The 21,855-nt window shown below is 33.8% G+C and overlaps 1 protein-coding gene across 2 annotated transcripts; it reads left to right on the top strand.

The window, feature by feature from the left end:
* Positions 1-728: 728 nt before the first annotated feature.
* Positions 729-19,897, top strand: LOC109170473. Of its 2 annotated transcripts, XM_019319599.1 has the most exons (27): positions 729-962; positions 1,080-1,322; positions 3,025-3,084; positions 3,176-3,268; positions 3,495-3,723; positions 4,684-4,790; positions 5,103-5,165; positions 5,818-5,918; positions 6,860-6,954; positions 8,838-8,858; positions 8,946-9,041; positions 9,158-9,278; positions 9,489-9,665; positions 9,765-9,958; positions 10,996-11,267; positions 13,066-13,167; positions 13,813-13,989; positions 14,106-14,294; positions 15,395-15,636; positions 15,738-15,884; positions 16,500-16,719; positions 17,522-17,650; positions 17,750-17,893; positions 18,378-18,446; positions 18,523-18,702; positions 18,900-18,959; positions 19,322-19,897. In XM_019319599.1, the coding sequence occupies exons 1-27, from the start codon at positions 957-959 to the stop codon at positions 19,394-19,396; spliced, it is 3,612 nt and encodes a 1,203-aa protein (XP_019175144.1). In that variant the 5' UTR covers positions 729-956; the 3' UTR covers positions 19,397-19,897. The 2 variants fall into 2 exon arrangements, with proteins under 2 accessions (XP_019175144.1, XP_019175145.1); XM_019319600.1 differs by lacking the exons at positions 729-962; positions 1,080-1,322 and having other exon boundaries at positions 3,181-3,268.
* Positions 19,898-21,855: the final 1,958 nt, after the last annotated feature.

Here is a 21,855-nt window from a genome sequence, read left to right as displayed (position 1 = left end):
CGTCCGCGAAGAAGAGGTGTGAGATTGGTGGGGCACCCCTGGCCACCCTAATCCCATGAATATCCACCCGGTCTTCGGCCTGTTGCAAAAGGATAGAAAGTCCTTCAGCACACAGTATAAACAAGTATGGAGATAAAGGGTCACCCTGGCAAATGCCTCGCGTAGGGCATACTGTCCCTACCTCCTCACCATTAACGTGTATGGCATAATAGACCGATGTCACGCACATCATCAGCAAATCTGTCCACTCCTTAGCAAACCCCAAAGCGTTTAGCATCCCTTCCAAGAATCCCCACTCCATTCGATCGTATGCCTTGGCCATGTCAAGCTTTAAGTAATAGCCATTTTTTGGTTAACAACTTTTAAAAACACATGAATATAATTTGATTTATCTCTATAAGATCGATTGTCTTGATTTTTTGTTATTATATTTTAAAAACCTTTATTTCAATTAAATGACCAATGACCCATTGGTCTAGTGGCACCATAAGAGAGGTTGTATGTTCGAATCTTAATGGAATTAATATCGACTCTTTGTGCTTCAATAAGTTCAATTACCAAATATGTAAAATTATTTCACTAAAATTTAAATAAGTATTTAATTTCCAATTCCAATTCTCATTTTTAGTTTCAATTATTACTAAGGATTTGATTTCCACTCCGATTCCAATTTTCATTTGGGGACTAAAGACAACCTAAATTTATACTACCTACTAAAAACAGCATTTCACAAGAACAAATCCTAACGAGGCAAACGTCCGTCAGTTAATTAAAACCCGACCCGCTACTCACACCAGAGGCGACAGCCAATACCGGTATTGCATCGCTCTCTCGCCGAGCTCCGGCTAAGGCAAAGAAGAAGAAGAAGAAGAAGAAGATTTTAGAGAAGCGCTCTTAACATAGACGTCCTCCACCAGCTTCGCTCACACAAGCCTTAACTGATCAAGCCTCCACTCATGGCGGTAACTCTTACTATGCAGTTCTCGGGATCTCTCTCCAAATAATTCATAGCCGAATCTATAATTTTCCTGCCAAATTACGAATATATACTTATTTGTTTGTTTGTTTTCTCGTGTTAGGAGTCATCGGGGACTACATTGATGGATCTGATCACGTCGGACCCGTCGTCGACCCAGTCTTCATCGAAGTCGACGGCTTCCGCAGCTCCCGCCGCTACTTTACCACATCAGACGGCGGCTGTGGCTACATCGTCCACGGATCGGAAGAAGAAAGGGATGCTGATGCAGATCCAAAGCGATACTATCTCCGCTGCTAAGGCTGCTCTCAACCCGGTCCGCTTGCCTCAGAAGCAAAAGAAGAAGGTACTTCTACTTCCTTTCTCAAAGAAAAAACAAAAAACTAACATGTTTTTTAGTGCTGTAGAATGAATTCAACTATCTCTCACACACATATATGTAGAATTGCAATTATATTATCAAGTGAGGCCTTTGCGAATGGATCAGTTTTTTTTTTTTTTTTTTTTTTTTGAAAGGCGAATGGATCAGAATTAAAACCTTCCAATGCAGTCAACACTCAACAGTTGTACACTGGCTCAAGTATTGAAATTGAAATGGATACATAAATGATAATTCATTTTTTTTTTTTTTTTTTTGAAGAAAATATTCATTGAAACACTAGGCATTATAAGCCACCATTACATCAAGCAAAGAAGGAAATGGAATGGAATTCCACTGGAAACAACCTGGCCTTGAAATGGCATCTCTAGCAAGAAGATGAGCTGCCATATTCGCAGATTTTTTGGCGAATAAAAAGCTAACATTAACAAAAGACTTAGCTATTTCTTTAATGCCTTTAATAATAAGATCAAAAGAGGAAAAATTAACATAAGTTTTTAAGCTCTCAACCACAAGTTTTGCATCTGTTTCAACCTGTATTAGACCAAACTGCTTCCCTTTTAACCAACTTAGGGCTTCCCTCATGCTTACTCAGAGTTCTATATGATTGATACAATGAGCTAAACTTTCTATCAGTCCATCCTAAATTTCAAAACCATTTACCTTTAATTTGACATTCTTCCTTAGCAAACAGTAATTGTCTATAATTAAGAACTAATTTTTAAGATTTGTCTTTGAATCATTGAGTTTTTGCCTACCTGGAAGTCTATGGTTTGATGCAAGAGGGCTAAACAATTACTAACAGACTAAAGTACCTACCTGCTATGCAACACGTCAATTATTCACAAAAAAAGAAAATAGTTTCATCCCTTTCTTTTCTCTACCCTAAGGTTATGCTATTGACTTTTTATATTTTCTTTTTATCATGGAATGTCTCCACTAATGCTCTGCTATTCACCTTATGTATTTTTATCATGGAGTGTAAATTAAAAGGGAAATGGGACATTTCCAATTTTAATATAAACTTAAGCAAATTATGTTTACATGCTATTATTATTACTAGTAGTTGCACCTGTGCGATGCATGGACATATGATATAGTAGTAAAATTAACAGTAGTGATAAAATAAAGACTATAATAGTATATGAATTACTTAATGAGAAACGAATAAAATTAAAATTTTATTACACATTATTGAATTTTTTTTTGTATACGATATTTTTAGTCGTACTTACAGATGGTAAATTATCCCCACATAGGAATTTGTACATTTTCTGCAATAGTACTTATTATGATTATGATTAGGGCTTAAAATAAAATGCGAAACACATAAACTACTTATTATCTACAAATTTTATCATATTATTATTATTATTATTAACATTTTGTATTTTAATAATTCCTCTTTAGAACCATGAAAATAAATTGTGAGAATATTAGGACTTCAGTTTTTCAATGTTCTTTTAACCATCACTTTTATAAGCAGGTAGTTGTAAGTAAATCATCAAAATGTGCTTTTAATACAGAGCACGGTAAATCTACTGTGCTTTTTATACAGAGCATGGTAAAAGTTAATGCATATAATCCAGCCAGTAAAATTGTATTGTGCATCTTTAAGTTGCTGCTTACAGTTTACTGATGCCATTTGTTTCTACCTCCCATCTATCAGGCAGTTTCATATGCACAACTTGCAAGGAGCATCCATGAGCTAGCAGCCACATCTGATCAAGTACTTTGGCTTTCACCACATTCTCTTCCATGCTCTCTGTAATTTGATTTGCTTTATTCAAGTCTTTTCATTGCTTTGCAATTATTTTTAGAAAAGCTCCCAGCGGCAATTAGTTCAGCATGTCTTCCCAAAGCTTGCCGTGTACAATTCTGTGGACCCATCAATAGCACCATCTCTTCTTATGGTATGATTCTTGTGACCTTTTTGCCAATATTGGTTGACTTGTCCGTGGAACAATTTAAAAAGATGAGAAATGGATAGCATAGTAGCTTTGTGGAATTCTTTTTGATAGTTGGTTTCATACATTGGGACATACTACAATAATATAGACTTTGACAGAATAATCTTTGAAAATCCTTGTGATAAAATTTTGCTTGATTGACACTTTCTTTTATCTTTGAAATCTGTAGCTTGGTCAGCAGTGTGAGGATCGGACAGTTCTACGATATGTTTATTATTACCTTGCCAGAATTCTTTCAGATGGTGGTTCACAAGGTCTGAGTCCTGGTGGTGGGATACCTACCCCAAATTGGGATGCTTTGGCTGACATTGATGTTGTTGGAGGGGTAACAAGAGCTGATGTTGTGCCAAGAATTGTAGACAGGCTAACCACAGAGGCCTTGAATGAAGATGTTGAGTGTAAAGTGTCTTGACTTATCTTTTTCTGCTTCAATTTTATGTTTCTTAACGTTCTTTTTGTCTGCACATGCTTCTTTGAGAAATTATTAGTGACAGATGAACAAATGAGAATAAAGTTCCATGATCACGTGCTTTATGGCATGTTAGATACTCAGATCTATGTCCAAACAACCTTCTTTTGATATAACTCTTCATTTGTTTGTGCGTGGTTATAAAGGATCCGTTCTGGATCTGCTGGATATGCAGTATCCTACTTGGACTTCATTTTAAGAGGCAGGAGGTTGTAGTTGTCACCGACTCTAATTAATAAGCTAGATATCCAGTTTTGCACTTTTTAATTAATCATTTCTTTATCCATTAAGCTTGTTTACCTGTCCTTTTCCTTCCTGGCAACTGGATACAGAAATCTTGTCATTGAGCTTTTCAATCAGTGTGTTCTTTCTCATATCTTCAACACGGTATAGTTAAGTTCTTAAGAAATTCAATCCTAATTGACCAACTGATGAAGATATGAGAATTTTTTTCATTTAAAAACCTGTGTTAAAGAAGCTGTTACTAGCACCACGTCAGTAACACGATAAAGTTATTGGTGCAGATTGAAAGTTTTGGTTTCTATAATTCTATATCGTAATTTTTGTTTGCATAATCAACATAGACCTCCTAAGATTTTTGAATCACTTCCTGGATCTTCTCAGGCTAGGTATTCATTATAGATGTGGAAATCCATTTCTATCTGGTTTTCTATGATGCTGTGTTTGGTTTTCAATAAGTACTTTGATTGACTATGTGTACTTGGGTTACATCCCCCGTTCTGGTGATTCAACAAAATTCTTACCTGTGATTGACTTTTCTTGTAATGTTTCTGTTATTTCAACATCCTCTTTTCTCACAAAAGGAATTTGTGTCTTTTTATTTAAAGTAAAATGCTGATAATGGTTTGCTGTCTTTTCCTCTTTGAAGTTCATGCACGGCGACTTCAAGCTCTAAAGGCTCTTACTTATGCACCTTCTAGCAGCTCGGAGATCTTAACAAAGTTGTATGAAATTGTCTTCAGCATCTTAGACAAGGTTTGTCCCTATACAGAATAATATTGCATTTATGCTAGTAGGTGAATGCTACATCAGGATCTTGACACATGATGGGTCTGCTTGTTTTTAATAGTTTTTTGACACCTAAGAGTATGCAAGGTTTGTTGCCTTTTGAACTGTTTATGTATTATTTGTATTCAATTATTATTTTTGGGTGGCAACAAATAGACTTTTTTACTTGAGTTCAAAATTCTCAATGTAAAATTCAGTTAATTTTGTGATGTAATTGCACACTAGTATGTGTGGGTCAATTATTTTCCACTTATTAAAGAAAATGGTTTGCACTCTCAGGTTGCTGATACACCACACAAACGCAAAAAGGGAATTTTTGGTGCTAAAGGAGGGGATAAAGAGGTAATCTGCCAAATGTTATGAACCTCTTATATTGGACTCTCTCTCTCTCTCTCTCTCTCTCTCTCTCTCTCTCTCTCTCTCTCTCTTTCTCTCACATACACACACAATATTTATGAAAACTAGTGCATGTCATCTCTAAACAAATCTAAGAAAAGGTTGGTCATTTTTAACTTAAATATCAACAGAATGAGACAGTTACCTTATCCCTCAGTATTTGCCTTTACCATGGTCAATAGTTTTGAAGTTTAACTTGTAGTTTTGTATTCTATCCTGAGTATGAGAAGTGTTTGAAAAGAGTAGATGCTATGGAGCAAAAGTGGAATAAAAATGAGATGACTGCCATACTCTGTGCCATTTGTTTAAATAATTAGACCATAATAAAGGTGAAGGAATGGTTATGAAATATGTTTGATGTATATGACAAATACCATTGATGTAATGAAATCATAAAAATGTTTATAAGCACTATGGCTACTTCTTGTTTAGGGTTCATGTTGAAATAGTTCAGACACCAGAATTATGATAGCCACAATAACTGCATAATAGTATGATATTCAGTTCCTGCATTCTGGTTGCAAGCTCTAAAAAAAATATTTCCTCTCTCATCTCCTTTATTATTATTTTTTTATTTTATTTTTGTTTTTTTTATCAGTCTATAATTCGGAGTAACTTGCAATATGCTGCATTAAGTGCTTTGAGAAGGCTTCCTCTCGATCCTGGAAATCCTGCATTTCTCCATCGTGCTGTGCAAGGGTTTGTTCCTAATCTCTTTGTACCATATGAAGGTTTTTATGTTCATTTATGGCTTATTTGTGTAATATTTTCCTTTACTTGTTTACAATGTAATTTGCAGGCTTCTAATCTGTATCTCCGATTCTCTGTGACATGTATTGTTTGGATAGTTACAGATTTCATTACTGCTACTTTGATATCATTAATGATTACTGCACCGTTGTTATTGCTGTGTTCTATGATGTTTCAGCTTGATAACAGATGTGTTCTATGTGCAAATATGTGTGCATCGTTATTCAGTTATAGAAAATATGAGCGCCCTGTCAAGTCTAGGATAATTAATTTGTAAATTCAACAAGTGCATCTGTAATTACCTATAACTTCATTTTCAATATTTTCTAATACTCCAGATTCAAGCTGTCTCAAGATAACTCATTTTGTAAGTCTTCAGGGTTTTTTCTCCTTTTATTTATTATTATTTTTAAAATTTTAAATTTTTATAAATTGATGGTGGTGGAAAAGGTTATACCATCTTTCAAACACTCAGGTGGTGAGTTTTATGGAAGTGCACATGGAGTTCTCAATCTATGTTTTCTTTTACCGAGTAAAGTCGAATGGGTTAATATTACTCAAAGATTGTTTAGATTGTGCAATAGCATAGGTTCTTTCTCAACACTTCTAGGGAAGTCGATTGGGTTTGTTTGTTTGTTTGTTTTTATTTTTTATTTCTTATTTTTTACAAAGTTTCAATAGGAGTGTCTATTACTTGGGCACTTAGCAGTAGCAGTGTCAGTATTTTTCCTAACATTAGACTGTAAGAGAGTACTTTCAGCCACTTGCTACCTAGTAGCACTTAAGAGGTTGGTTTCTTCAAATATTAGATTAGGTAAATACATATACTATGCTTTACCTTCATTACTTCTTAAAAATATACTTTTCATGTTTTTTATATGCCATGGCAGAGTCTCATTTGCTGATCCAGTTGCTGTAAGGCATTCTTTAGAGATTCTCTCCGACTTAGCAATGATGGATCCTTATGCAGTTGCTATGGCATTGGGTAATTTGTTAAAATTGATGTTTTTAGGGATTTTGATATCCATTTTAGTTCATGGTAACTATTCACATTTGTCATACCCCTCTCATACTATATACTTTGTTCTTAAACATGCATAAAGTATCAATCCTGATAGAGTGCACATATTGATATACTTGTTCTTAAACATGTAAAAAGTATCAATGTGACAGAGTGCGCATATTGACACCTAGCTTGTGAAAATATAAACATGCATGAGTATGTGCTTGTGACCTTGCAGATATGTGTAAACATATAGGATTGAATATTACACACCCCTTGAACTTTAAAATACTGTTTTCATTAGTGCATGAACTTTAAAAAGGTAGATTTTCATAATTTGACATACTTTTGGGCTGAAAATAACTCACTGTGTATACACAGACATGCACATATGTATGTATATATGCATATATAGATGGAGAAATGGTTTGCTCCAGTTGAGCTGCTCTTCCAGTAATCAATATGGCTTCTGATTTCTGCATACTACCTCCCCTGCTTCTTCCTCCTCCTAGCCCAAGGAAACCATCTTCTTGAATCTAGAGATAGGACATGAACCTGAACCTAGATCTAAGACCTTTATGTCCTTTTTGTGTTGGGTCAATGAACCTATTTTTTGGGCTTTAGAATGAAAATCTCAAGAATCATACGCTTAGGCCATTTGGTATGTGTTTCTTGATCAGATTTGATGATGATGGTGGTGACAGTGGATGGCTCTCTGCCCTCTGGGCAGATGTGTGGATGTTTGGTTGATCAAGACAAGTAGTTGTGGTGAGGGTAATGAAGACATGATGGAAGAGGAGAAGAGTGTTTAAGGGTAGGTTTTGTGTGTGTGTGTGGAGGGGGGGGGGTGTGGAATTGGAGAGATGGTGATGGAAGGATGGTGGCATTGCAGAGGGGATGGGGAAGGAAGAAGGGTTGTTGCGTTTTTTTTTTTTCCTAACATTGTTATAAGAGAGTGGTTTTGTCCAAGTGTTGAATATTCCAGGGATTGGAATCTAATATTTTAAAGTAAATGGGTTTTGAAAACATTTTTTAATGTTTAAGGGGTGACCAAACTTTTAAGCCTAATATATACTCCATATTTATAAGTAATGACAATTTCTATATTCCAATGATTCTCATCAGATATTCAGATGCCACCCACTTGTAGGCCAGCTCTTAGAAGAAAATAAAAAGTACTTGTTAATCTTTCTAAACTACTAGTCGTCTAGTCATCCTTGCTGTCTAATGAGTAGTTTGTTTCCACCTCATAAACGTTTTGCTTTGACAATCTTGCTGTCTTTCATTCCTTTTCCTTTTGGACCATTATTTTCAGTGCATTTTATATTATTTCTCTTCAACTCAAACCAGAAATGGCAGAGCTTGTGGTTGTAAGAAATGTCAAGATTCTTTCTGCATGAAAACATATGTGTTTCCCAAAAAAGGATAGACCTTTTTTAGCACCCCTTTTTCTATTTGAATAATACTAAAATGTTGATTTTACTCTCCAGCTCTCCTACTCTTGACACAACTGTACAGTCAAATTATCCTTTGGGCTTATTTCTTAAACACGTGAAGTGCTTTTGAATCTCAATGATAGATATTGAATATGCCTTTTGTTGTTAGCTCAACTGAACAAAATCAAGAACATGGATTATTAATTGGTAGTGGTCCGATACCTATGACGATGTGAAGAGGACACTGTTGATTGTTTGATAGTCACAAATGAATTACCATATTCTTGTTAATATGTTTTACTATGGCCTCATATTTAATTTCTGGAGGGCTGACTTTGGTTGTTTGAAACTAATCTGTTCAAGTTATTATTGTAATATGATTAAATAATACTTGAATGAAGTATAACCAAATTGTTTTCTGTTCTGCAGGGAAACTTGTGCAACCTGGTGGTATGTTTTAATGTTTTATATGTGCTAATGCTATTACTTCTATAATCAACTTCATGCACTTAAGTTTCTAATATTTTTATGGATCAGGAGGTCTGCAGGATGTTCTCCATATGCATGATGTTCTTGCTAGAGTTGCACTTGCTAGGTTGTGCCACACAATATCTAGAGCTCGGGCATTAGATGGTATGCATATCTGAAAAATAATTACATGAATTTTATGCTTTTAGTTTTTGGAAAAATTGATATCTGTGCCATATAAGTGTGAACTTTTATTAAAATCTTAAATCCTGTGTGTGCAGAAAGACCAGACATTAAGTCTCAGTTTAATTCACTGCTATATCAATTACTCCTTGATCCCAGTGAAAAAGTTTGTTTTGAAGCCATCCTGTGTGTACTTGGAAAATTTGATAATGCTGAGAGGTATTATTAATTAATTTAATTTTAATTATTCCTATTAATGTCATTCTGAATTATGAACTATAATTGGGTTCCTGCAGATTTTTTTGTTTTTGTTTTTTTGGTTTTTGTTTTTGTTTTTTTTTGTTTTTGTTTTTTTGTTTTTTTTTTTTGTTTTTTTTTTTGTTTTTGTTTTTATAAGTTCGAATTTCTAATTTGTTTTTGACTGATTAGGACTGAGGAGCGAGCTGCTGGATGGTATCGACTAACCAGAGAAATTCTTAAACTCCCTGAAGCACCTTCGGTGAAGGAATCCAAAACTGAATCAAAAGATACAGTTCCCAAGTCTTCCAAAGATAAATCACAAAAGACAAGGCGCCCTCAACCTTTGATCAAACTTGTAATGAGGAGGTGCTGAAGATCCATCCCTTCCTCTTTTGCCTTCAATATTTTACAAAGCTCTTTTTCCTCATTTTTGTTAATGTCAGGTGTTTGACTTCCTTTTTTTAGGTTAGAAAGTTCTTTTCGCAGTTTCTCTCGACCTGTTCTTCATGCGGCAGCAAGAGTTGTTCAGGAGATGGGAAAAAGTCGTGCTGCAGCTTTTGCCTTGGGCTTACAAGATCTTGATGAAGGAGCTTATGTTAATACCTTTGCTGAAAATGACTCATATGATCCTGATCTTAATGAAACTTCTCAGTCTGAAGGTAGTGTTTGCTGTCCCTTTTTCAGCTAGCAGCTAGTATGCTATTTATTGCGTTTATGAGGTACACTATTGTTGACATTAGGTCATGGCTGGGTCATTTGTTATTTGTAATAATGTATGCACTTATGATATATATGTTCTATTGTTTTGGTTGATTGGCTGAAGTGGAGTATGACCAGGGTGTTGTGTGATTGTAAAATTACCATTAAAGAGAACTTCTGTTATTGGTTGTGAGTGTTGATATTTATTGAGATGGTTTGTACATTCTACAATATTAGGATGAGTAATATAAATGTTATAGTAGGAGTGAGAGACGAAATGGCAGAGGTAAATGAATACTAACTGATTCTGACTAAATTGGAATTATGTTTTAATGTATACTTTTTGCATACAGTTTTATGGTACCAGTACAGTGTTTGCTGAGGAGCTGTTTGTGTGTGTGTATATATATATATATATATATATATATATATTAGAGATCATATGAGAACCAACCTCCCCATGAGTCCATGAGAACCAACTCATCCATTAAAAAAATAGATCTATGGATGAGATTAATTGAGGGATTAAGGCATTATGATGTGTGCATATTAAGCATGTCCCTATGTTGCACACAACACATGGTTAATATATGCACACGCGCGTTTTTAATCCCCCAATTAATCTCATCCATAGATCTATTTTTTTAATTGATGAGATTGGTTCTAATAGGAACCTCGCCCTATATATATATATATATATATATATATATATATATATATATATATATATATATATATATATATATATTGGTAACCCGAAACGTTATTCCAAACTAGAAGCATGAGCTCAGTTGTTTTATCTGATGGATGTCATTGTCTGAAGGCTAGTATTTTTGTACTTAATAATGAAAATATTTGGTTTTGTTTGAGGTAAATAAATTTATGCATAAAATGCCCATTTAAACTTAAGTAGATGCTCATAACATCTGACCTCTAATAATCCCTCATCAGTAAACCACTTATACATTTTGTCTAATGATTGAATTCTTTTTGTTAGGCGTACGCAGAGTTTCTTCAATTTCAAATGGAGTTAGTGGGAAAGATACAATTGCTAGTTTGTTGGCATCTTTAATGGAGGTGGTACGGACAACCGTTGCATGTGAATGTGTCTTTGTTCGTGCTATGGTTATAAAAGCCTTGATATGGATGCAAAGCCCACATGAGTCATTTGATGAATTGGAATCCATCATTGCATCAGAGCTCTCTGACCCAACTTGGCCAGCAACTTTACTAAATGACACATTACTTACACTCCATGCTCGTTTCAAGGTATGTTATGGGCAAATAGTGAGATCTCTTAGTTTTTGGATATTTAGTTTTCTTCAAATTTTATTCAAACTAATTGGTCTCTGCAATGTTATTCATGTTATTCTATGCTAAGCTAGTTTTTATGTACTTTGATTTCATCTGGACTTTTGAATTTGATACTTTTTTCTTTTGGTCTTTTATTTTTCAATTAATTGGTGATACTTATAGTTTTGCCTTCTGTCTAGAAATGATGCTTTTCTGGTGTCTCTTGGTTATTAATTAGAGTTAAGTCTTTATGCTTATAGAAATATTACTGACTGTAGTCTGGAAATGTCTCACACGGTTAACAGCTTAGACATTTTCATTGCCAGTAAGTAAAACATTGATACTGATGATGTCAGCAACGTATAGTTGAAGGTGATACCGTTGTTTTGCTTGCAGTATTCAATTGGATACGGTTATTTTCATCTATGTATGCTGGAACTTGCAGCCTATGGTCATTAGCAAATAGACCCGTTCCTAATCGGGGAAACCTTGGAGAAACAGTTACATTTCAGAACATGACTAGATAGAAATGCTATGAATTGTCCTATATTGTTTGTATGTTTTGATAAGCTATCCTACCGCCTGTCATATGAAAGGTTAAATTTCCTTTTTAATTTTGATAAATTTTAGAGAGTTCCTTCATATCTGTTATGTGATTTTTGTTGCTTGCATGTTCCTAGTAGATTCCCTCCCACGAATGCTTGATTTGTATATGACATTGTTTTCTAGTATGCATTTTTGTCTTCAACAGTAGCCAACTTTTGTTGTTGTTGTTGCATGCAGTTGTATACAGTATACATATAACAACAGCATGTGGCATTTGTTATTCTTTAAACTGAGTTTAAACGCATGGTTCTGGCTGATTGCTGCAATTTTTTGTGCATTTCAGACAAAATTGTATTTATTTAAAAACCTAAAATTAGGGGTGTTTATTCGGTTAATAACCGAACTGAATTTGCAAATGCTTTAACGGTTAACCAGATCGAAATTCCTATTTCGAATTAACTGAACCAAATTTTTTTCGGTTAATCGGTCGCTTAATCGCTTAAACGAAATATTTTAGTCTAATTAAAAAAACCTTAAAATTTGTAAATTCATAGTTTCACACCACAAAATAGTCATGACCTCAATACATAAATGATAAAATTTGAAAAACTAGTCTAATAGTATGATTAATGAATTATAAAAAATTAAAACTTATATATACACATGTAATTGGGTTAACCAACACTTTTGAACCAAATTAAACCGTTATCCGAATTCTTAAAAATCCTTAACCATTAACCGGACCGAAATATTTCGTTTAAAAAATTGTTAACTAAAATTTGTCCGTTTCGGTTAACCGATTTTTCACCAAATTGTGCACACCTCTACATAAAATAGAGTTGAAGGGAATTGACATGTTTTATATACACTGAAAGAACCCAAGCTTATGTGTTGGCATATGTTTGTTTGACCAAACTGACCATTGAACAAGCATGGATATGTCTCTCTCACTCACATTTAAGTTATATTTATGTTTGCTTCAAGTACTTTTCAAATTCTTCTAATGCTTTCCCTACATTTTTTAATAATATGAACCTTTAATATGTTTCTTGGTACTGGTACTGAATTTGCTGTTTCTACTTCTGAATATGTAATTGTCTGAATGTGTCTCAATCTTTTTATTTTTTATGCTTATATATATTCTGCTTAAATTTGTTTTTCTGTACTCATATCATCTGTGTCCATAGTGCCTTGCACACTCATGCTCTCTTTGGTATTAATTTGCCAGGCAACTCCTGATATGGCAGTTACCCTTTTAGAAATAGCAAGAATTTTTGCAACCAAAGTTCCTGGCAAGATTGATGCAGATGTGCTACAACTACTATGGAAAGTGAGATTTTCACTGTTATAACAAATGACATTCACTTTTTCTTGCATGCTGAATAGAACAGGCATTGCCTGTGCTTTCTTTTTGTCATAAATGATTCATCTTATTTCTGAATTGTTAATGTTTGATTATATTGAGTCATGTTAGTGATGTTATGCCATTAACTTAGCAAATTGGACATGGATTTTAAGGAGATTGGTTGACGCAGTTTATTGCTTCTTCAAAAAGTCTTAAAAAAATTTGGAGCTTCCTGAAAAAGACTGTTCTCTCCTATCTACCCCTATAATCAATTTTATATGTAGTGTTTGGCCCAACTTCTACTTTTTGGAGTAGATAAGCTCCAAAATAGTTGGGCAATCAAGCACTCATTTTCCTTTCAAAATTAAGGCAAATAAGTATTGCTACCTATCTTTTATTTTATTGCAAGAAGATTAATTAAGGGTTTTGTAATTATATAAACTAATTGCATTTTTGTGTCCATCCACATTAGACTTAAAAATTGTAATGTATCCCGATGGGTTAAAGGATCAAACACTTTGTCAAACTGAAACTATTTTTTATACATTTCCCTGAATTTAATTTCTGCTAGTTATTGTTGATCCTATGCCCTTCTGATCCAATAAATATATGCATGCATGTGATCTCTAGACTTGTCTAGTTGGAGCTGGCCCAGATGGAAAACACACAGCACTGGAAGCAGTTACAATTGTTCTTGATTTGCCACCTCCCCAACCAGACTTGATGTCAGGACTTACCTCAGTTGATAGGGTATCTGTATCCGATCCAAAATCAGCTCTGGCATTGCAAAGATTGGTCCAAGCAGCAGTATGTATTACTTTTGCTGTTATGAGCAATTGAATGAAGTGATCAGTTAAACTTTTAAAGAAAGGTGATCAATTTTCCTTATTAGTAATAATATATGGGCTGTAACATCCTTGCAGGTGTGGTTCCTAGGAGAAAATGCAAATTATGCTGCCTCTGAATATGCTTGGGAATCAGCAACCCCTCCTGGTACAGCATTAATGATGTTAGATGCAGATAAAATGGTTGCTGCTGCGAGTTCTCGTAATCCAACCCTCTCTGGTGCTTTAACTCGACTCCAGCGGTGTGCTTTTAATGGAAGCTGGGAGGTATATGTTTTTGCTTTAAGTAATAGCTTTGCTCTTGCCTGTGTAATGGAATTTTGGTAGAAAATTAACTTATTTACTCCATAAACTCTTAAAAACAGAGATTTATCTTCATAACACCTCCCCGTGATGAACTACTTATTTGGAAACAATAATACTGTTTTTTTTTTTGGATTGCCAGACTAACAGTGATGTTGACATGCGCATTTTGACATGTATGTTAGTTGATATTCTTTTGATTGAAAAAAGACCAGAAATAACTTTCTTATATGCATTTTTGACATGTAGTTTCTAAATACCACATTTTTGACTGACAAGTTTTGTTTGAACAAAGAAAGCAAGCCCAAAAAATATTTTTCATTTTGTCTGCCACACGCAACTCATGAAAATATTGAGGCATGATGTGCTTATGTTAGATTCATAAGTTATCATATCAATAGAATAAAGTCCATCTCAACAAGTCTTACTGGAAAATAGAATATATCAATTACTGCTGTTCTTCTTTTGTATTGGAAAAAAGACTCAAAACAAACATTAGACTTATCTGGGGACTCATTAATTATAAACATGAAAAAGGACTTAAGGGTAGATCCTTCAACCTTACTTTAAAAGGCATTGAACGTATGCTTAAAACTGTAAGTATGGAATCTATTTTTCTGTGATTAATTCGTCAAGTCATAAATAAATCTAAGGTTATTTTAATAGTCTTTCTTGTATAAATTTATTTTTTCTCCTTGGGAGAGCTATGCTTGACACTAGAAAAAATTGAGGTTTTTTTTTTTTGTTTTTGTTTTTGTTTTTGTTTTTGTTTTTGTTTTGTTTTTTTTTTTTTTTTTTTGGTTTCGTTTTGTTTTTTTTTTTTTTTTTAATAATCTCTTTTCTCTCTCTCTCTCTCTCTCTCTCTCTAAATGGTGGGGGATCTGACAATGTTGAAATCTCAATTACTTGTACTGAGGACCTAGCATAGCAAAATGCAATGTGACTGCATTTCTATATTGTATAATTCCAAGGATAACCGCTTTACTAATGTAGTAATGTGTCCCATTTCTCACATCTCTTTACGGTCTTTGTTGCATTATATTGTTTTTCACTTTTATCTTCAGGTTCGGATAATTGCTGTTCAAGCTCTCACCACAATTGCAATTAGATCTGGTGAGCCTTATAGGTTACAGATCTATGAACTTTTACATACTCTAGCACAAGGCGGTGTGCAATCTCAGTTCTCAGACATGCATATTAGCAATGGAGAAGACCAGGGTGCAAGTGGTACAGGTCTTGGATCTTTAATAAGTCCAATGTTGAAAGTCCTTGATGAAATGTATAGTGCACAGGATGATTTAATAAAGTAAGGATGAGATACTTTTCTGCCTAACTTAATCAAGAGGAATATTATTATCAAAGCAATGCTGTTGTTTGTTCATGGAGCTTTTGTGCTTGAACATTTAGGGAGATGCGGAATCATGACAATGCCCAAAAGGAATGGACTGATGATGAGTTAAAAAAACTATATGAAACACACGAGAAGCTGTTGGATCTTGTTTCTCTGTTCTGTTATGTTCCTCGAGCAAAATATCTTCCATTGGGTCCTACAAGGTAAATTGTCTTTTTTACTTATATTTGTTGGTGAGTAACAGATTTTCTTTAATGTTAGTTGAAAAGGTGTAAGATCTAGAAGCTAGTTTCCTTAGCAAAAGAGAGCACTTAATTGAGAGAATTGTTTCTTATGCCTGAAAACTTGTAGTCCTCTTTTACTCTTTATATATGCAACAGATTTCTATAATGTTAGCTGAGAGGCTATAACATCAAGGAAGCACTTAATTGTGAGAATGTTGCTTATAATTCAGAAAATTAGTTTCTTGTCAAAAGAAAGCACTTAATTGAGAGAATTTGTTTCTTATAGTACCTAGGAACTTGTGGTTCACTTTTATATATGCAACTCTGAGATTTTCTGCCCAATTCTGTGTGCTGACCCCACTAATGTAAGGTTCTACTTTATTGTCCAGAGACTACACAGTTTTAGTACCATGAATGTGTGCATTTGTGAACATGGATAGAAATTTTTGGAGTTCAAATTCACACAATCATATTCTTGTATCTATTATAACATTTGAGTATCATTTTCCATATTTGGTTATTCAATGGTTAAGGTGCTTTATTACCTTTTGTGTCAATTAGAATTGTTCTCATTTCAATGTACATACTAAACAGTGCAAAGCTCATTGACATCTATCGAACTCGGCATAATATAAGTGCCTCAACTGGCCTCACTGATCCAGCAGTTGCGACGGGTATATCTGATCTTATTTATGAGACCTCCAAAGCAAAATCTGCTGAGCCAGATACACTAGATGATGATCTTGTAAATGCTTGGGCCACAAGCCTTGGTGATGATGGCTTATTGGGGAACAATGCACCTGCAATGAATAGGGTACACTACTTCATCAAATTAACATCTGATTTTATTTACTTATATATATTTAACAGAGTTGTTACTTATTAATATATTTTGAATGCTTTCTGCAAACTGTAACATTAGGAACTACTTTCATTATTTTTATTATGATTTATTTTATTGCTAGTTTTCTACTGAGTATTTATTTAGTTTATGGGGTTCAAGTACAAAATAAAAGAAATAAATTTGATAGTTCGGAGTCATGGCAACTTTTATCACCAATTGCAACATTGCTTTTCCGGTTCACAATACCTTCTCTGAAAAACTTGTATCTGTGACTAGCTGGTGATGATTTTATTGTCATGCAACACTGTGGCTGCATTTCTGCATCTGTAGTTTTGCCACCATCATCTGGTTCATGCAAAAAGCTATTTTGAGAAATACGCAGGACCTGCCTCGTGTCTAACTCTCATATTTAGTTTTCTGGCAACAAATAATGATAACCATATGGAGGGAAGTTTTGAATGATATGGTCCTTGAGTGCCTTGTATATAATGACCTTAATCATCTTCCGAATCTTAAAAAATGATGTGTCATACTGTCATTTTTGGTAGTTAGAACTTAGAACAGTATGATGCAATGGAATCCTCTAGAATAGAGGCTTTATATGACTTTTGTTAGCCTAGTTACATGAAAAGATCCTCTTCTGCCAAACTGTAACTTTCTTTTAATTTCCTTTCCATGATGTTCTTTTATGTATTTGGTTATGATAAAATAGGTGAATAACACCTTCCTATATGTGTTTCATGTAAATTCTTTTAACCTTCCAATCCCATAGGTTAATGAATTTCTTGCTGGTGCTGGTACTGATGCCCCTGATGTTGATGAGGAAAATGTTGTTTCTAGACCTTCAATGAGTTACGATGATATGTGGGCTAAGACTCTCCTGGAGACTTCAGAAATGGAGGTTGGTATTCTGTAACCTATTCTACCATCTATGCTCATTACAAACATTTTGTAGGACTGTAGTAGTAAGGTCCTCTAATATAATTTTGACTTGCTGCAGGAAGATGATGTGAGATCATCTGGCTCTTCATCACCAGATTCAATAGGATCAGTTGAGACATCCATATCATCACACTTTGGTGGAATGAATTATCCCTCATTGTTCAGTTCCAAGCCAACTACCTATGGGTCTTCTCAAACAAAGGTCTGTTTAATATCAACGGAACATATTGTTCTTAGGTTTACTTAAAATGGTCTTGGTTCTTAGATTTAGTGCAAATAGTTGAGAACTCTCCATGGACTGACTAGGTATAGTTATTGCTTATAAGAATTTGAATTTTAATGTTGCATAGTTTTTTATGTTAGTATTTCCCTTTGTTGTTCTTTCTCTTTTTTCTTTCTTTGTTCTGTTTTTTTGGTTGAATTTCTGTGGTAGAAAGAGTTGGAAGGTTCCTGATGGTTGGAAACACTCTGCTAGTTTGGGTGGAAGAAAAAATTGAACGGAAAGGCTTGCCCACATTCCTGTACCAATTTTTTTTTTTCCCTTGTCTTTTGATATGTTTTGCTGATTAGATTGTGTGAAGAGGAATTTTGCTTGGAGTGTAGATGGTGACTGAAGATATCATATGGAACTTCTGTGTATATGTGTCATTCCTTTTCTAATGCACAATTTGTCCTTCCTTTGACAGGATAGATCGGGTGGGTCACAGTATTCTAATAATTCTTATGGCAGTTCTTATGGTGGTCTTGGCTCTCCAGTAAGGCCTCATAACAGATTCCTATCTTGTGTGTATTTTTATTTATCTGTAAGTTTTCATATTAAAGCATTTCCAGATACGGGAAGAGCCTCCACCATATTCTTCACCAATCCATGAAAGAAATGAGTCGTTTGAGAACCCCTTAGCCAGTTCTGGTTCCTACAGTTTTGGATCACATGATGATGAACGGGCATCTTCAGGCAACCCACAGTTTGGTTCAGCACTTTATGACTTCACTGCTGGTGGTGATGATGAGGTAGGATCATCAACATTGTAGATCTCCTTTTCCAAAAATAATGTTATTGGATATTTGGATTCAATAGAACTTTCTGAATGCGTGTGCATGCTCACAATGACAATTATTTTTATTTCTGACTTGATTTTGTTGTTTTTGGGTCTCTGTTTCTATGTTGCCTGAAGTTTGGAGCTAACTTGTATATCTTCCTTTTGCAGTTGAATCTGACAGCAGGAGAAGAGGTTGAAATTGAATATGAAGTTGATGGCTGGTTCTATGTAAGTGTACTTTTTCCCAGTAGAGCATAACATAAACATTTGATACTTGTTTGAATTGGCACTAGTGAAAAATCTTATGTCTAGTCTGTCTTTGACAATCACTGCATGTCTGCTAACAATACATACATTTCTGAATAATACTATTTGTACCTGATAAGTAGTTATTCATTGACTACATTATGTGTCTTATTGCCAATTAATCATGACCAGGTGTGCAGTCCAACCTCAAATTAATCATGTCAAAAATTGCATAATGCCTAAACATGGATTCCCTCACCTGTCCATCAAATGGAAAAAAATTTCACTCTCTTTTTCAAAAGCAAGATGATGAGCTTATTATGGTATTTTTATACTTGTTTCAGGTAAAGAAAAAACGCCCCGGAAGGGATGGGAAGATGGCTGGTCTTGTTCCAGTACTTTATGTCACTCAATCGTGATTACAGTGATGAAATTAATTGTGTTACAACTTCTACACATACTAAGAACAGCAATGCATATATGGGTTTTCCAGCATCCCTGGGTTTTGCACTTGCAACAAAGAAAATATATGGATTTGGTGGCTTGCACTTCCACATCTTTGCACAATTGTCGAGCTCAAATTCTTGAAGTGACTAATTCATCTGTGATTTGTCGGGATTTTCAGTTTGCTGTATTTTCGCCTGGTGGCTGAGTTACTGACATGCATCTTTCCTTTTTGACACTGAAGGAGCTTCTTCTTGGTGATGCTAGGAACTCAATAGGAGTTTCTGTTGTGATTCTGGTTTGTATAATAGTCTTATTTGATTAGTATGCCTCTACCTGTGCTTTATTGGAAATTATATATGATCATAGAAAAAGTTAATATTACAGTAGTAGTAGCAAACAACGCAGACGGTCCAGTGTATTTTTGTTGTTATTATTATTATATTAATTCATGTTTTGTGGTTTTTGCGCGACAATTTTTTTTTCTCCTGGTAGTAAGAAGCTACAGTTTCTCTTTTCTATCTTTTTTTTAATGGTTTTTCATAACTTGGCCTTCAATTTAAAACCTTTTTCCCTCACCTTTTTATTAACTGTAGTACTGTATTCCTTAATTTTTCCTTTTTATTTATTTTTATTTATTTTTAAATTCAACTTTCTTTCGTATTTTTAGATTAGACAGTGCTGTATATTGAACATTGGTACCAAACCGGAACCAGAATTGTACGGATGGTTCTGGTTTGAGAATATCATCAACGGTTTGGAACTTGTCGGTTCCAGTTCCAAATCGGCAAAATATCTAATTCATTTCTAAAAAGTCTGTTGCTAGCCTAGACTCCAAAATTATTTACGCAACTTAATCTTAGTAAATTAAGTGAAAGTCTAAAATTATTTTTATTTTTAAAATTTAACTTCAAACTTTACAGCTTAAATATTTGATATAATTATATTTTTTTCTAAAATTTTAAAATGGAAAAATTTCAATATATTTGAACTATTTTTAAAATAGAAAATATTAATTAAAAAATCATTTTCGGTTCAAATCAGAACCTCTGGTTCGGTTTATCATTTTTAGAGTCCAGAACTAGAATAGAACTGTGGTCAGCCTATCGTCAATAGATTTTGGGCTATTAATAAATATAACTTCTTTTTTTTCTTGAATGCTACTGACTCTATAAGAGTCAACAACGCCTCCATACTGAGGCTTGATCTCATAACCTCTCCGACCTCTCATATAGGAGAGGTTATTACATACCATATGAGCCCAAAATGCTTAGCGAATATACCTTCATTACTTATACATATATTGTAGACTCGAATTATTACTCTACACAAATTTTTTTTTTTTTTTTGAAAACACAAATTTTCTTATTTAATTATGTGTAAAGTGTCAATATTAGTTCACCACTGACAAATTATGTTATTATTATAATATTAATATTAATAATGTATTTTAAAATTTTAAATTATTGAGGGACACTTTATTCATTTTTTTTTATTTATATCATTTTGTATTAAATAATTAATTAATCATTATTGAGTTTGACAAGACATTTTTTTTTTTTTTTTTTTGTTGCCATTGGAGTGTAGCTAAAAATTAACATTGCACTTCAAATTCTCAAATTATTGAAAGACATTAGTCATTTCATAGAGTTTTCTAAAAATCCTCAACTAAATCTTCATATGTACCGATTCTCTTCATTTATAATGAATAATTGATAGTTTTCTAAGATCTATAAATATGTACAGAGTATCTACTTATCTTTAGCTTCAAAGTTAAATGTCAATTTACTGGTCAGAAAAATAAATTTATCTTTCTAAATAATCAAGGTGATATTTTATATTGGGAAAATGGCACTTTTTCCCCCTGAGTTATATACTTATAGCACTATTTCCCCCTCAATTATTTAGGTAAGCACATTAGCCCCCTCAATTATTCTAAAAGTGGTGCTTTTTCCCCCTGAAATATTAAATTGACATTTCTATCCTTAAAGTAAACATTTTATTTATTTTACTTCTCCAACAAATTATTGCGTATACGTAGGGATGACTACGGTTCGGTTTGAACTGAACCGGACACTAAAGCAATCGAATTAAAAGTTTCCGGTTATGATTCAGATCTAGAACCCAATATTTAGATGTCAATTTATTAAAATTATGTATAAAAAATTTGAATCTTGAACCGTAAACCGGCGGTTTCAGATCCGGTTCGCGATTTTTAACTGTCTTTATTTTAAAACTTTAGTTTTTATTTTAAAATAGTCTAAATTCAACAATAAATGTATTTTATTTTTTTCAGTTTGGAACATGAACCGTCCGTTCCGGTTCACGATTTTAATAAACTCTAAATATCGATTTTCGATTCTAAATTGTAATTTGAATATTTCGGTTTGGTTGCTATAGTGTTTGTTTGGTTTGAACCAACTTATGGTCATAA

Source organism: Ipomoea nil, unplaced genomic scaffold, assembly GCF_001879475.1.
Source record: "Ipomoea nil cultivar Tokyo-kokei standard unplaced genomic scaffold, Asagao_1.1 scaffold3321, whole genome shotgun sequence".
NCBI classification, from domain to species: Eukaryota; Viridiplantae; Streptophyta; class Magnoliopsida; order Solanales; family Convolvulaceae; genus Ipomoea; species Ipomoea nil.
Note: the sequence above shows the minus strand (reverse complement) of the source record. Positions and strands in the feature narration are given on the sequence as shown.

Coding starts and splice junctions, on each gene's coding strand:
- LOC109170473 (XM_019319599.1), top strand. Junction 17,894..18,377: donor ATGGGTCTTCTCAAACAAAG/GTCTGTTTAATA, acceptor TTCCTTTGACAG/GATAGATCGGGTGGGTCACA. Junction 18,447..18,522: donor ATGGTGGTCTTGGCTCTCCA/GTAAGGCCTCAT, acceptor AAGCATTTCCAG/ATACGGGAAGAGCCTCCACC.